The 17019-nt window shown below is 41.1% G+C and overlaps 1 protein-coding gene across 9 annotated transcripts in view; it reads right to left on the minus strand.

The window, feature by feature from the left end:
• The window catches only part of LOC146080714 (poly(rC)-binding protein 3-like), a 517154-nt gene that overhangs the window by 162351 nt on the left and 337784 nt on the right, over positions 1–17019 (minus strand). For all 9 annotated transcript variants that reach the window (XM_083188286.1, XM_083188279.1, XM_083188283.1 and 6 more), the window contains one exon: positions 11499–11615. In XM_083188286.1, coding sequence (XP_083044412.1) covers positions 11499–11615 — 117 coding nt within the window. The remainder of the gene's footprint in view (positions 1–11498; positions 11616–17019) is intronic.

Below are 17019 nucleotides of genomic sequence, written 5' to 3' on the forward strand. Positions count from 1 at the left end.
CGCTAATAACAAAATTTACAATATAATTCCCAATTATAATTCCTTCTGGTTAAAATGTAATGTTAAAATACAATTTTACTACATATTTTACCTGTTCATTTGTACATTTATTGACCCCTTAAAATGTCTTAATATAAATAAAAGTGTATTGGTACATCGTACAGAGTATCCTTAGAATTCTGAGTGTCAAACATGGCAAAATCAAATAACAGGAGTTCGCATTAAGAACCATACGCAATGCAGAGTACATTTCTAATCATCCACAATGCTAATTTGCATAATATGGGGTGGGTGTGTTTAATGTAGCCTTCGATGCGGCAGGTCAAAATTTAACACAAACAAAAGTTGTGGGGTATGCTATTGTTTTCCATACAAAGACAAGGTTGCAGATACACAATTCAAACTCCCAATTTATTAATAATAATCAATGCAATAAAATTGAGCATGTTTAATGAGGTTGTTCGCATACAGTAGTTATGGCCATAAGTAACAGCTTGCCCACCACGTCCAGGTGATCTCATTAGTCGGGCAAATCCCTAACATTTTGGGGAGTACAAATCTAGGACGCGGGGCACCCCAAAGTGAAGCAGCTGAGTGACCCCAGGGCAACACAAAAGTGAAAAAAAAATATAGTGAAAAAAGTGACAATAGGTTAGTAGGAGAGGCTGCTGAAAATACCAGGAGTAAATAAGTGAGAGGTAAAGAAGTGAGAGATGAAGTAGTGAGAGGTAAAGTAGTGAGAAGTGAAGGTGGGAAAGTATTTACATAGAAACAAAACACACATAGAGATGAAAGTAAATATGAAAATAAGTGTTAATCTGTGTTGCACCTGACACCAAACAGCCACAGCAGTCCAGGGGGACCCACAATACATAGGGGGAGGGGCCCTAAACTGCACACCCTGGACATATGAGGTGCTACCTGCTGAGACCTGTAGTGCAGTAAGCAGGAGGAGGAGTTAGCAGGTGCACACTAAATATAAATGCTAGACCTTTTAATATCATTGCTATATTGCATTTCTGAGGTAATTAGCATAATGATGGCCATTATTATGGGCTTGTCCACCGCTTCCAGGTTACCTCAATAGGACAAGTCCCTAACACTACTCTGAGAAAGGTCCAGGGCACGGGACCCCCCAGGCCAGCCCAGCAGAAACACCCCAATGCATCACATTGGTGTGAAATTAAAGTGATAGTAAAAGGGATAGGGGAAATTATATGTGATAAGACTTACCTAAGTAAGAGGTAATAATAAATGTGAAGGGTGCTACATATATACTAAACAAACTAAAGGGGTGATAGAAAGTGTACGATATGATGCCATGGAGCAGCCCAGCAACAGCAGCCCAAAGAGCCCATAAATCCACCTATGACATATGCAAAGGAGACAGTCCCACAATCACAGTCCCACAGACTAACACTCAGCAAATATGTATAGTAGGACTTACCCTCATAGTGCCAAGGGGGGACCCACAGACCAGAAATGCACCCCTCACCTTATTTTTTTATTTTTTTTACATAACAACGTATTCCTGGATATAACCCATATATCCATTACATACTTAATCACATTAAACAAACAATTAAATCAACAGTCATTCATACTTAAAAACACATAATACAGACACATTAGGAAAACATGGGGTAGGGTCGATATGTCTACTTCTTATAGCCGAGGGGGTTCCATTTCTCAATAATTTTTATCATCATTTTGCTTACTCCCTCACCTTATAATCATATATACATCGGATATCACATATGGGGTGCATTTCTTGGTTGTAGGTCCTCCTGGATTGCTGTGGCTGTTTGGCCTCAGGGGCAACACATGTAACATTTACGGTATTTTCACATTTACTTTCATCCCTATTGTGTGTTTTGTTTCAATTTAACTCATTTCCCACCTTCAGGCAGGATTCTGCTCCCCGCTGCGAGAGACAGGGAAGCAAGTGCTGGTGCATCCCTGTTGGATGAGGAACCTCTCCACCAGCTCTTACCAGCGGTGGGGATCTGGTGAGGGCTGGAGCTATATGAGGCGCTCCATCTGTACCTGCAGGGGAGCATGTGGCAAGGTGATTATGTACAGTATGTTTGCGTGTGTGAATGTGTGTATACATGTATTTTATTAAAGTTATAGTATACTGCTCTGGGTGTGTGTTTGTGTTTTATTTAACATTGGTCATGCTGTCGGACTATAATGCCCTGCGTGCTGGGACTTGTGGTTCTCCAAGTCCCTGCGTGCAGGGGAAGCTTGCTAAGACTTGTAATTTGACAGCACAACCCAACGTTATTTTTCTCTATTTCTTACAAAAGAAAATAAGCCCAGTACCCACTGCCCAGGGGTGTAGAGGAAAGCCTTGGGCATGACTGGGTGAAGCCTAGAGGGACCATTTTATTGGGGGTTCCACACTTCTAGGGGGGGGGGGGGGGGGATCTTAGAATGTACACCCAATAGACATGCGGTGTTATCATGCTGGGACTTGTAGTTCTGCAAAGAAAAACACGTGGTGCAGATGCACACTCCATATTATTAATCAATCAATCAATAACAGAGGTTCTTGGTATATCAATTGGCCAAGAAATATTTGCCCACCAACCAGCTTCACGGAAACCTCATTTCTGGTGGGTCCCTAATACTAAGTTTGGATCTGGGGCGCGGAACCCCAAAAGTCCAGCATAAGCAAGTCACCCCAGGGCTGCACAAAAGTGAAAAAACTAAGCTAGAAGTGTGTTAATAAGGGTTCCACACTTCCAAAGGACCCTGTCCATAGCTGATGTTTTGGCTGGAGAAGCTTATATAGTCTCCCCCTGGCTGTGGCATCACCCTGCTGCCTTTTGGAACCCTGCACTGGTTCCAAAATATTTAGGATCCCTATTATTTTTGTTCCCCAAGAGCCCAATGCTGTTTTTCTATTAAATACGGGGGCAACCCCACCATTTTTTCCCCTGTATCTGGTAAACTAGCACCTGCTCAAAGAGCCCAGTTGGCAACATTTTTGCTGATGCCCCGTAACAGATAAGTCCACCACCATGGTGTTCGGATACTCAGGTGGTCATTAAACAAGCATCAGTGCTACATACTGCCACATTTTGCATTGATCATAACAGCAGATGTACTAACATACAGTATGCGAGTAGTAGTCTTCCCAATAAGACCTGCATTTTGCGAACTCACACTTCTGGATTTCAGAGCAAGGTGCTGGGAGGTATCTGATCGTATCCCCCTATTGCACAATGTGGCATGATGGCTATAGGGAATTTCATAGTGGGGGATATGAAGATATGAAAGGTAATTAGTGCTACAACATTCCAAGACATACTATAGCGTGCATTAGAGAAATGGGTTTTGTTCTCTCAAAAATGGAGTGTGTCTTTAAGATGACAGAAGCGGTAGACTGGGGTGATAACAAAGCCATTGACACATTTACATACAGATGCAGGCACACAGACATGCAGACAGACTCTGACACTGACACAAAGTGGAAATTTACTAACATGAATACGTCTATTTTCAGTGTATTGTAGGCAGTCATATGCAAGTACGACTGCCTACATGTATTTTCGGCATTTACTATGCCGGAAATAAGACAATTCATATTCATGGCTCATTCGTATTTGTACAGTATTTATGACTACGAATGTATATGCCATAGACAGAATACAAGTAGGAATCACCCCCTCACGATCTTAACCAGCCCCAGGACCAAAGAGCCGATCCTGGTTTCCAAAATACAGGGGATAAAAAGAGTAGGGATCCTCCATATTTTGAAAACCAGGACCAGGCCCAACCAGCCAGCAGGTTAAGGCCACAGCCAGGGGACACTTATTATATAAGGTCCCACAACCGAGCCATTATACCCCCTGACCAGTCAGCCAAGGCAGGGATCCTGGGGGAGTGGGAACCCCCCAATAAAATGAACCCTGCCTGGGCTGAAGCCTGGGGCTATCCTGGGTGACCCTGAGCTGAGGGCATCGGGCTGATAGCCATTGTGTAAAAAACAGAAAACAACTATTATACATTGTTGTGAGTCCCAGCAAGCCTGAACCCATAGGCAAATGCAGGGGGGTTTCTGGTTGCCCAGAAACCCCCCTCCTCTTGGCAAGTGCTTTAAATTATGACAACAATAGCACTGGTATAATATGATCAGTAGAGCAGAGCTACTGCACATGCCCAGCATACCAGCTTCTTCTACCACATTTACTGTATGTGTGAATCTGAGCCCTCAAACATCACAATGGACCAGAGAGCAACTGCCAGGTGGAAGATACGGGAGCCTTACCATGAAGTGGAAGATTATGAGCTTAGAAAGTGCAGTACTGGTTCTGTTATGTTTATGTATTTATTAATTATGTGTTTAACCTTTTCCTGACCACTATACTATAAACCATCTGTACCGTTAAATATCAATACTGTATTTCATACAGTATCCAGTGTATAAAAAGACCAATTTTTGGTGCTGTTAACACTCCCCCAGACTCGCGTACTTACTCCAATGCCCTGCAGAGTGGGAGATTTTGGATTACATTTGGAAACCCCCTCTAAAAATCCTGTGTTTGCCACTGGAACTGCATGCAAGGTCTTGGAGAACTACTAGTCCCAGCAGGCGGGGCACTAAAGCTCCTGACACACTGACAGATGCTGAGACATGGACAAAACCATGTGCACAGGTGGGGCTAATGTAACAGGTGCAGAGAGAGTTAGATTTGGGTGTTTTATTGTTTCTGTGCAGGGTCAATACTGACTGCTTTATTTTTACACTGCAATATAGATATCAGTTTGAAGTACAAACCCCACCCAAATCTAACTCTCTCTGCACATGTTACATCTGCCCCACCTGCAGTGCACATGGTTTTGTCCATAAGAGAGTGATTGTGCCTTTGCAAGTGAACTAGAATAACCCCTACTACTACTACTGACAGATGCTAACACTTATACAATGAGGTTGACACGGGGCCGGCGCCACAACTAGGCAGCTCTAGGCAGTTCACCCCTCGCCCCCAGCATGGAGAGTTAGTTACTGTGTATAAAGCTGGCGGCGTCAGCGTCCCTGCAGTGATTAAGGTGCTGGAGCGGGCAGGGGTGTCCGTGCCGCGGGGGTACCTGTGGCGCTGTGTATAAAGCTGGCGGCGGAGGCGGCAGGGTCCCTGCAGTGAATAGAAAATAACTAGCGCTATGCGGCGGCGCAGGAAGCGCTTCTGATTTTGAAAACACTGGCCACACGCTGATTGGCTGAATCTCAGCCAATCAGCATGCGGCAAGTGTTTTCAAACCCAGAAGCGCTTCCCACGCCGCTGCGTAGCGCTAGTTATTTTCTACTCACTGCAGGAACCCCGCCGCCAGTTTTATACACAGTGCCGCAGGTACCCCCGCGGCACGGACACCCCTGCCCGCTCCAGCACCTTAATCACTGCAGAGACGCCGACGCCGCCAGCTTTATACACAGTGTCGCAGGTACCCCCTGCGCGCTCCTGTCAGACGCCGGCACGGACCCCCTGCCCGCTCCCCAGACGTCGCAGCAGGTACCCCCCCGGCACCGGGGCGCCCCCACCCCGACTCGCCTAGGGTGCTCCGGTGCCTTGCACCGGCCCTGGGTTGACATATAGACAGACAGAAAAACACAGAGATGCAAACAAGTGGACACTGATACACAGACAGATGTTGACATGCTGACACATGGACACACAGATGTTGGCACACATATGCTGACACATGGACACATCAACAGATGTACACACTAATGGTGACATGCTGGCAGATGCTGAGACATATGGCAAATGCGACCACCCCCCTCCAAGCTCCAGTGAAATCTCCTTCCATCAGCTACAGACATATTTCCCCCCACCCTCTAAGCTCCATCCATATCCTCCTCCTGTTTCGGCCGTGTCTGTCCCCCCTCCAAGATCCAGCTTCCTAATAAAATGTGCTGTGCACACCTATGCATTTCATACTTTGCTATATTACACTTTGCAAATATTTTACGTTATAGTTAATGCAGTACATAAAATATGACCACTTAGCTGTAGCTAAAGGAGAAAATAAAAGCCTTATGTGAAGTATATATCCTCTGAAATGTAAAACATTGACATGAATACATAATTGGATTATATAGTTATGGAGATGATAGTGTGCAATTATTCTTTCAATTTAAATCCGCTTTGAGACCAGTTTAAAAGGATTATTTTTAGTTTTTCATTGCCATTAACTGGAAAGCAATTGATTCTCCCTATAGAGGGAGCAAAAAAGGATCAAACAGTTTGAAAATTAACATATTATTTCAGTTCCAACAATGCTACAGCTCAAAGCATTTTATTGAATGAAGTTGCATTTTAAACAGAGCATTGGGTAATTTCTGAAGTGGATTACTCTGTTGTGTGGATTAACATCATCCAAACAACGCAGCACTCCAATAATAAAGGGCCTAATTTAGACCTGATCGCAGGACAAATTTGTTCTCAAATCCGGCAAAACCATGTGCAATGGAGGTGGGACAAATGTAAAATGTGCAGAGAGTTAGATTTGGGTGAGTTATTTTGTTTCTGTGCAGGGTAAATACTGTCTGTTAAGATGCCCATGCACAGTACAATTATTGTATGCAATTTAGACTAGATTGCATCTCATCGCATATGTTTTGCAAGGCAATGTGATGCAATCTAGTCCAAATTGCATACAATAATTGTACAGTGTATGGGTACCTAAATAAAACAAAAGAATCAAAACATCATGCGCTAATTAAATTCATTGGAACAATTAACAATCACAATATTAATAAGCACTGACTATTTTAAGCTACTGTTTTGTATAACTTATTTTTGTAGATAGCAGCCAGGTATACTGGGTACCTGATTAGACCATAAGAAAATCAAATACAACAATAGAAAGTGCATCAACATATTAAAGTATTATTTATATATTATCCTAAAATTACATGAAAAGAATCATAAAAAGAGGCTAACAATAAGCATATAGTGAACAGACACAAATTATTGCCTCCAGATAGAACTCCACTTAGAGCTTGTACTGTAGACCCCACCAATAGGTAAAATTAGTCTCTTGTGCTGGACAATTCCTAGACCGGACACTACAAGCTCCGGAATGCAGTGCAGCTCCAGTTTTTACTTAATCCCCCAGGTACATTTGTCTGTGCTACCAGATGTTGTCAAATAGCGGTAACATACCCAATGGACGGGAATCAATAAAGGAAGAGCGCTCAGCCTCAGAATAGATGATAAACATTCCTTCTGAAGAAACCTTTGTGATATTTAACGGAGAAATTCGTCAAGGGTTGGGGATTGCTGAACCCCTTCATAGCATTTATTTCAACTGGATTGTTCACCACCCCCCATTGAGCTTTGTGCAGAGAACTGGTCAAGCCGACACAGCGGTAATTGTTTCAGCTGGCTCTTACCCTGCTTTGGAGCCAGGTATCACCTGCAGCTTTATTTGCACACGGAACGGCTCGCTCCCTGTTAAAATCCTCCAGCAGCTATCCGTCACCAGACAACAGCGCCAGGTGGGTGTAGCCAGAGCCGCCGGTACATCATGCCTCTACAGCACTGCTGGACAGCTTACCTTCCTACAAGTAACGGCTTGCTCCCTGCTAAAATCATCTGTCCATCATCTGACGGCAGCGATGGGCGGGTTGTAGTTTGAGCCGTCGGAGCATCTCCTATTCACACTGCCGCTGGACTGCTGTTACTACTATAAGGTAGTATCTAACATCTCCATAAACATGGGGCATTGTACTCCTTGAATATAACATCAACTGTTAACTATCCCGCACCACCCATTCGCACTCCAAATTAGTTTGCAAGGCTTGCAAAGAGATGTTTTACATGAACATCCATTCGCATGCCAGTGGGAATCTCCCCCATCTTTGGATGGTCACCGACCATCCAAATGATGGCGAAGGTGCCCTCATATGAAAGAATGGCCCAGACCACTCGTACATATGAGCAAAGAAATGCAGGGAATTGGGCAGGCAGCTGACATCCTGCTATATCAGCTGTCCGCCCCCTGAACGCGCACCACGACCGCATTAGCATATGTACGCCCAGTGTTTTAATGGGAATGCCCATGATATGCACGGCGTACACATATGCAAATGCATCAGCCCAGCACCCCATGCCCCTCGCCACCCCCCCCTCCCCGTTCACAAGGCTGAGAGCATGCACTCGGTGACCAGACTGCTCGCCGAGTTTGCACACACCCAGCGTATACACATGTGCAGAAATGCTGCTGCGCATGCGCAAAACATCAGTCCTTGTGCAAATTTGCGTCCAAGCGAATGAACCAGAATAAGGCCCATGGTGCGATTATTGCGTGTAGATCAAATTGCACATGGTTCACCACACACCATGGTTGAATAAGTGCTATGCGATTTGGACTGTAAAAGTTGTGTTTTTTTCTGGTTCACTCGAAAAGGCAAATTCCTTCTCAAATGGACAAAACCATGTGCACTGCAGGTGGGGCAGATGTAACTTGTGCAGAGAGAATTACATTTGGGTGGGGTTTTACTTCAAAGTGAGATCTACAGTATATTGCAGTGTTAAAATAAAGCAGTCAGTATTTTCCCTGCCCAGAAACAAAATAACACCCAAATCTAAATCTCTCTGCACATGTTACATCTGCCCCCCTAGTAGTGCACATGGTTTTGTCCTTTAGAGAAGGAATTTGCCTTACCAGAATAACCCCGCATTTGTACAGTCAAAATTGCATAGCACACATTGTATGGCTCAAATCGCACCTAGCACACATCTCATCATGGACCTTATTCTAGTCCACACGTAACACTGTGAAATTCAGCGACCAAATCAAATGATTTGTAAGGTACATGTAAAACTACTGTCTCTCTAGTGTCTTAGCTTTGTGTGTTCCCTGTACGGGAAGAGGACGGGTAGCTAACATCCGGTGATGTCAGCTGCGTGCCCCGGTCAGCCGCGTCACTGTCTAATTTCCATGGGAACACACAGAGTTTTCATGGGAACACACAGGAAATGCTGGGGGTTCCCATGGGCGCGTCCCCTCACCACCGCCCCATTCCCTCTGCCCACACTGGGAGATGCGAACGGAACAGAGTAATGTCCCACATGTAGGCCCCATTAGATTTGGGTGGGGTGTGTTGAAACTGAAATCTAGATTGCAGTGGAAAAATAAATCAGCCAGAAACAAAATAACTCACCAACTCTAATGGTGTGTACACACGGTAGATGTGCCTTAAGATCCTATCCACGATCCGATCAGATAGGATCGTGGATAGGATCTTAAGGCACATCCGATTTGCATCCTATCTTGACTATATAGTGCAGATCTGCACTATATAGACAAGGCAGCCAAGACTTTCTGGCTTCCGATACGTGAACGCGCATCGGGATCGGATCGGGATCGCAAGGGTTAAAACCCTTGCGATCTGCATCCGATTCCGATCCGATGCCGATCCGATGTTGACTATATCGTCAACATCAGAAAGGAAATCGGACCGTGTGTACACATTATAATTCTCTCTGCACATGTTACAATTGCCCCACCCACATTTTACATGGTGATATGGATTATTAAATTGTTATTGGAAGCTGAATGATGCAATATATGCTTTTATTCTTATAGAAATAACAATATAATGTCTTTTTAGGAATGAGTTAGCGTCTATTTGATGTCTCAAACTATACAAGTTTTGCACCAGGTGGCAACAAGATGATAGACTGTGGTTAGCTAACATCCAAGAAAAAAGGGAACTGGAAAATGAAGCTTAAGCAAGTTTTAATTTCATTATGAATATAATGTGTTATGACAGCGTATGTGGAAATGAACCATTAGGGGGTGCATGATTTTTTAAATAATTTTAATAATTTTATGAATTTTGGAAAGCACAGTATTTGATTGGTGTACAGTACATGATTGACTTGTTAATTAGTTATTTTGATTGGTCTACCTTGATCTGTAATGTCAATATTTTAAAGTATATACATCTGAATAATTTTTCTGTAAGCAGCTTGCAATTTACCTCATTTGCCTGTATACACATCTACCTGAATAAAAATCTTCAAAAGACTTCATTTCTTTTTGATTATTAAATATCCATAACACATGGTTTTGCCTGTTTTGAGAACACATTTGTCCTGCAATCAGGACCAAAGTGTTCTTATATTGAACTGCCAGAATCATGATGTATTTCACATGAAAAGTAACAGAGCAATTACAACATCATTAAATAATGTATTATCTCTATCTGCTGGTATAGTAATTTTGTTAAGTATTAACTAATATTTACCGTATTTGCCGGCGTATAAGACGACTTTTCCCCCTGAAAAACATGCCTCCAAGTGGGAGGGTCGTCTTATACGCCGGGTGCACTTCAGTTGGGATAGACATAGCTGCCCATAGTGGCCTCCCGATGCCCGCCCACCTCATTCTACATACCATCTAGTAAAACGCGGTCGCGGTGGGTCATCAGCGTGGCCGCGGCGGGTCATCAGCGTGGCTGCGGCAAGCATCAGCAGCTAAATAGGGGTGCCAGCCTTTTTGGCGCTCCGGCCCGCCCCTGAGCTCGAACATGCGCACTTGCGCACTAGTGCCAGTCACAGGAAGATGCAGGGGCGGGCCGAAGGCGCTGCGGTCTCGCTGCGGCCGTACAATGGTGACAATGACAAGTACTGTAATGGCACTAATTCTAATACTAATGGCACTCATATAATACCGGTATAATACGGTATAATATAAATTAACATGTTGAAATCAAATCTGATGTTCTTTTACGTTTTATTTGGTGTGTGGAAGGTGTGCGGAAGAGGGGGTAGTCTTATATGGCGAGTATATAACAAACTCTATATTTTGAGTGGAAATGTTGGGGGGTTCTCTTATACGCCCAGTCGTCTTATACGCCAGCAAATACGGTACCTAAACACTTCTGGATTTGTATAAATTCTGCAGATAACATTAATGAATGACAATTTATTCTTATCATTTTTCAGAGGTATATTATACACTTCTATGATTAATGAATTAATATACAAAAAAAATTGCCATATATTTATTTTATATTTAGATATTTGCTTTACAATAAGATGGAAATTATCACCCCGATTATTCACTACTTATGGATACTTCTCTTGAATTATATACATGTTTAATACAAATTTATAATTAATAAAAAAAAAATCAATGTACCTCATTACGGAAGCTAATAGTATTTGTAAAGGTATCACATAATAATAAAAGTAATGTTTTATATAAAACTTACAGGTATAACACAACTATTATCTGATAAAAGTTGCTAATATGTAAAGTGTGCCTTTTAAAAAGTTAAGTCTCAAAGTTTGCACTCTGGAAAACAAATTACATTAAAAAACATCTCTTATAAAACAAGCAGTCATTGACAAAGGACTAAATAAACTTTCTACAGTATGCATTAAAGTCCCTCTTTTATCACTCCAATTATGGGGCTAAGTGAATTTCCCCTTAGTTCATTTTATTTTAGTTTTAATGTTAGTACGTTGCTTACTCACCTCTTCAAATTTTAGTGCAATCATTGAAAATGCTTTAAAGATGGCATCTGTCGGTCCTGTTATTGTTACGATTCGCTCTGGACAGGATCCTTCTGATATATTGATTCGTGCACCACTCTAAAAAACAAAACAATAATCCACTATTAGTTCAGTGCCAATATGTATTTTAACTAATAGTGAATCACCAGTCTATGGGAGATAGCTTGCAGTTTTAATTTTGGTACTTGTGCAGTTTCGCTCGCCCAGGCTGCGGGCTCGGGGGCTCTCTACGCTCGCCACGCTATCTAAAATCAACTCCATGCCAACGTGGATAGTGGGGGTATGAACTATCCACGTTGGCATGGAGTTAAGTTACTTTATTTTAGATAGTTTGGCGAGCGTACAACCCGCAAGTAGCTGGCGCCGTGAAACTACACAAGAACCTTATTTTTAATATATAATTTATACACAGAGGTGATCATGATTTGAAAAAAAAAAAAACTGATGACTGCTCGCACAATAAACCAATTATCGTTAGACTGTGCATTGGCTGCGATCACAATGTGGCCATGACAAGGTGTTGCTCGTAATGAGGCTTTCATTGCAAGATTTGATAAGAAGAGTTTGTAGGTGTTTGGAGAGATTACGGGGAGCACTTGGAAAAATACAGGCATTTCATGTCCATTTTTTTAGACATTTATCTGACCAGCTGCAAACTTGTACAGTAATTAAAAAATATGGCACTAGCGCTGCTACTGCTATATTCAGTCTTCATAGTCATAGACTTGACCATGTTCTTTGTTTTTGCATATAAGTTACAAATTTCTATGCAATTGTGATTGAGTTGGAGATGGTATGCAATTGTGATTGAGCTTAAGATGGCTCATATAAGCATCTCTTTTAATTTATGGGTGGCTTCTCTTGCAAACATTAGCAGTTCCATAGCCTAGAAAATATCAAATGCATACAAACTTGAGTAAAGGTACATACACACTGGGTAATTTTGCCCAGCATGTATGGACAGCAATGATGGGAAAACTGCTGGCCTCAAATTTCTCAGTGGATACACACTGAGCGATTTTCACCCATCTGAGCGATTTTCTAAGGGAAAGCCATACACCCCGTCGCTCATCAGCTAGTAATACCGCCGGCAGTGATGCGGGAGCTATGTTATTAAGTCATTCAAAGTGAGGCAAATCAATAAAACTGATAGTAAATAGCAAGTAGTGTAACATATACCACACGTATATTGAAAATGTAAAGACAAATTTAGATTTGAGAATTACGCATCCAAAATCAAATGTAAATTGTTGTTTAAAGCTAAAGCTCCTCAGTGTTTGTGGGCTACATGTAAAAGCAGACAATATTTACACTGAACGAAAATACAATAAACTAATTTTACCCCTTGAATTGCAACATGGGTTTTCCAGGTAAATAGTTATTTTGCTTGGGGTCTGCAATGTAGTACTCTCCATCTTCCGCATGGCTAAATGGAAATTGGCCCTATGTGTGTCAGAGTCAGAATATACAGTATGCGGCAAATATAACAATAAATTATAAAGTTTCTTTAAGATTATTTTTCAAAGCTTTGATCCATGGGCCTGATCAACTTTGTACAAAAAGTGATTCAAATACTCTCCTTAATAGGTCTTTGTTAATAAAGAATATAATTACACACACTACACAAGTTCAACCCTGTTGTCCCTTTTACAATTTATTAAGTCAGCCAAGTAATTAGATGTGTATGTCCCATTGTTCCTAAGTCAGAGTTTCTCAACATATTTAAGTTAGTGCCCAAGCAGGTTATGTTTTCAGGACTTCATTCAAATATATTTTTGACAGGTCAAAAATTTAAGACATTACCTGCTTTTCATACTTGAAAGTCAGATTTGTATAACACAGTGGTTACCAAACTGTGTGCCTAGGCACCTTGGGGTGCCTCAGGACACTTGCAGGGGTGCCTTGGGTTGGTGGACCAGGATCAATTCATATTATTTATGGTCAATGTAACAGGCAAAACCAGTGCTTGTGGCTGCCAATCATAATATATGTGGACAAACAGAAGCAAATCCTGTCCCTCACCAGATAACTGACATATGAACACAATGTACTTAATTTAATATTTTGTTTCTGAAGTTCTCGATAAGAAGCATTTGGCCTAGGGTTGCCATGAAAATATTTTGATGCTCTAGGGCGCCATGATTCTAAAAAGTTTGGGAACCCCTGTTATAACAGGACCAATTTCCATTTAGCCATGTGGAAGATGGAGAGTACTACATTGCAGACTTCATAATCAACAGTACCTCCAGGAAAGCTTCATTCCCTGTACAAAATGACCACAGAGGCTACTGTTCCTGATATGCAGAACCATCTCATGTCTTCAATATTACTTCAATAAGAATAAATAAAACATGAATAAATAAAAGCAAAACACTTGTAGCTTCTTGCTTGTTGAAGAATAATTTTCTTTTATTTCAAAGAGCTTTAAATCAGAAATCTATATATAAATATATATATATATGGCATCGGGAACACAGCACTACATTCAGTAGAAACGTGATAATATTTTAATGCAGAGCAATGTTTCAATACAATACTGTGAGAGTCCTTGTCTGTTGGTATATAAGGTATGTTTGTTCTTAACTGTTTTGAGCCTGATGAAAATACTTATTGTATTGAAACATTGCTCTGCATTAAAATATTATCAAGTTTCAACTGAATGGAGTGCTGTGTTCCCGATGCCATCTATTGTTTCCATCATGGCCACCCTTCAAGCAATTGCATCTAAGTGGCTGTGCTGGACCCTTGGGGATTTATATATATATGGGGACAACAATTGAAATGGCACCATTTAATGCTAAAACCACTACCATTAAAAAAAAACATTGATGTGTACAAATAATTGACCATCAATGGCTATCCCTAGGTGGCACATTTTTACAATGTCCACCATGTGTTGCAGGTGGGGGGAAGGAGTGCTGTTTGTCTGGGGGGGAGTATTCACTGGGTGTCATGCCCACCATGGATCCTGCAGCTGTTAAAATTCCAGCGGCTATACTGATAGCTGTCATCGTCAGTACAGAGGGCAGGGGTGATACCACACCAAATGCCTGCTGGGGGTCCTGCTTTGAAGTTTCAGCAGGGGAGAGACCAGGCTGTGGGTAAGATGCCACCAGGAGTGCTGCACCTTTTAAAACTCTGGTGGCTGTACCGAAACGGCATACCCATCAGCATCACGCCCAATGGACGCTCTCCTTCATCCTACCCCCAGTCAGGCAGCACCCCCCCCCCCACCTGCATTACATGACAGACAGGCATTGTAAAAATGCACCACCCACTCCCTGCATGGGCAGGCAGACAAGCCTGCAGGGACATACACAAAGAGAGGAGAGGGAAAGTGAGGGATACATGTGCAAAGATTGTGGTGTATATCGTGATCCACAATTTTGATGATGTATCTTAGAGAATGTCTCTAGACAAACAGATGGAGGTGTGTTAGCTGCAGCAGTGGTTAAAAAATGAAAAATAAAAATGTAACTTTTAATTCATATATTTTTTTAATAACATTTTATTTAGTATTTCTTCACATATGAACATAAAGTACATCATTCCCAAATTGTGGGTCATAATTACATTGCCATATTAAGAATTAACTAATAGAGGGTCACTTTTCACATATATTGTTTTACAATACTCTTTTATATTTCTCCCCCTTCTCCTCCTTAATGTCATACATTATAACCTCTTCTTCCTGGACTCAAAATCTTCAAAGAGAAGGTGGGGGAAATATTTTTGTTCGTCTGTCCTCATTTCCTAACCCCCTTTGCTATCTATCAAACATTAAACACAATCACATATAAACATATCTCCATATCTGCTATTAGGAGATAGAGACCACACCTCTCCCATTCTATCAATGGCTGGGGGGGGGGGGATTGTTTGTGTTCAATGGTGTATGTGTTTATTTTAATATATCCTATTTGTGACATAACTCATAAGGGTCCAATGTGTGTCACTACTGTGGATACTCCAATTAACCTAGGAACAAGTGATCCCCAGAAAAAAAGGGTGTCAAGCTATATACGCAAGATGCATATATCTCCTATAGAGTATTTTAGTGTCAGTGCTATTTAAAACCCTCTTATCAATTCTTCCTGTGATTACATGTGCATTTACTGTGGGGCCCATTCTGTGTCCCAAAGTAAAGTGTCCCTTTCCCTTATTTTGTGTAAATATGTGTACTTGTATGTGTGTATAACTCCCCCTTCCCTACTCCCCCTTCACGCTTCTTCCCATATTATTGTATGTCCTATCAAAGTTTTCTTATTCAGCCATTCTCAGATCTATTGATCCACTATCTACCTCCTATTCAGCAGATTCTGAAAATAATAATTCTTAACACATAGGGTAACACATAAGGTTGGGGTAGACACCAGACTAGGGGAATCGTTGCCATAACAGATATACACAAGTAGCGGTCAAATTTTCTCCTATACCTATCCATTACGTCCAATTAGATTGCTTGTTATTTTTATTTCAGATCATTCAATTTGCCTCTTTCATGACCACCTAGTATTTTCATACAATTTCATTATACTTTTTCTAGAGTCAGGTGGAAAATATTCAATATATAATACCCATTTTTTATAGAACCTAGTAATACCGGTTTCTTTGTCTGGAAGAGTTGCTCTTCCTTTCATGTACAAAATCTTCAAAATCATAGCTTCCAATTCCAGTATAGATGATGCAGATCGCTTTAACCAATGATATAGTATCAGCTTATTAGCTACTCCAATTATAACTGTTAATACTGGTAGGATTTTCCCTTTTCTAGGGCCTAGGTACCATTCCCGGGAATGGAACAAAATACAGGCTTGTAGGTATTTACTCATTTTTAAAGAGAACACTTTATTTATAAAATGTATCACTTTATTCCAGAATTTTGCTATTTTTCCACAACTCCAAAAATTATGGAGAAAAGAGGCAGATACTTTACTACACTTGATACACCTATTTGGTTCTCCTGGTATCATATGGGCTCTTTGATCTGGGGATATACTGTATATATTCTCGGTGATCTCTGGTATATCTTTTTGCCACCTACAGATTGACCCCTTCCATTTTTTTAGTTGAATTGGTTATTTGTAGCAATTTGTAGTATAAGGACAAATGATATTTGCCTGAACCAGTTATAATCATCATTTTTTTATAGGATCAGTAGCGTCAATATCTTCCATTGGCACTTTTTGAATATGTATATAATGTTGGACTTGCAAATACATATAGAAATGGTTTGCACTAGGTTATATTTCTCTTTTACCTCCTCAAATTATATAATTCTACCATCAGGATCAAAAAAATCTGTAATTGAGACGATGCCCTTGTCTCTCCATCTCAAAAAATTATTATTCTCTTGACCAGGTGTAAACTAAGGGTTGTCCCATATTTTGTTGAAATTTGATGCTGTGAAATTTATTTTTAGTTGTTTATTGTATATAAATGTATAGTAAGTATCTCTAAATAAGATTGAGTAGAACATATC

Source organism: Crinia signifera, chromosome 5 (assembly GCF_055691185.1).
Source record: "Crinia signifera chromosome 5, ASM5569118v1, whole genome shotgun sequence".
NCBI lineage: Eukaryota > Metazoa > Chordata > Amphibia > Anura > Myobatrachidae > Crinia > Crinia signifera.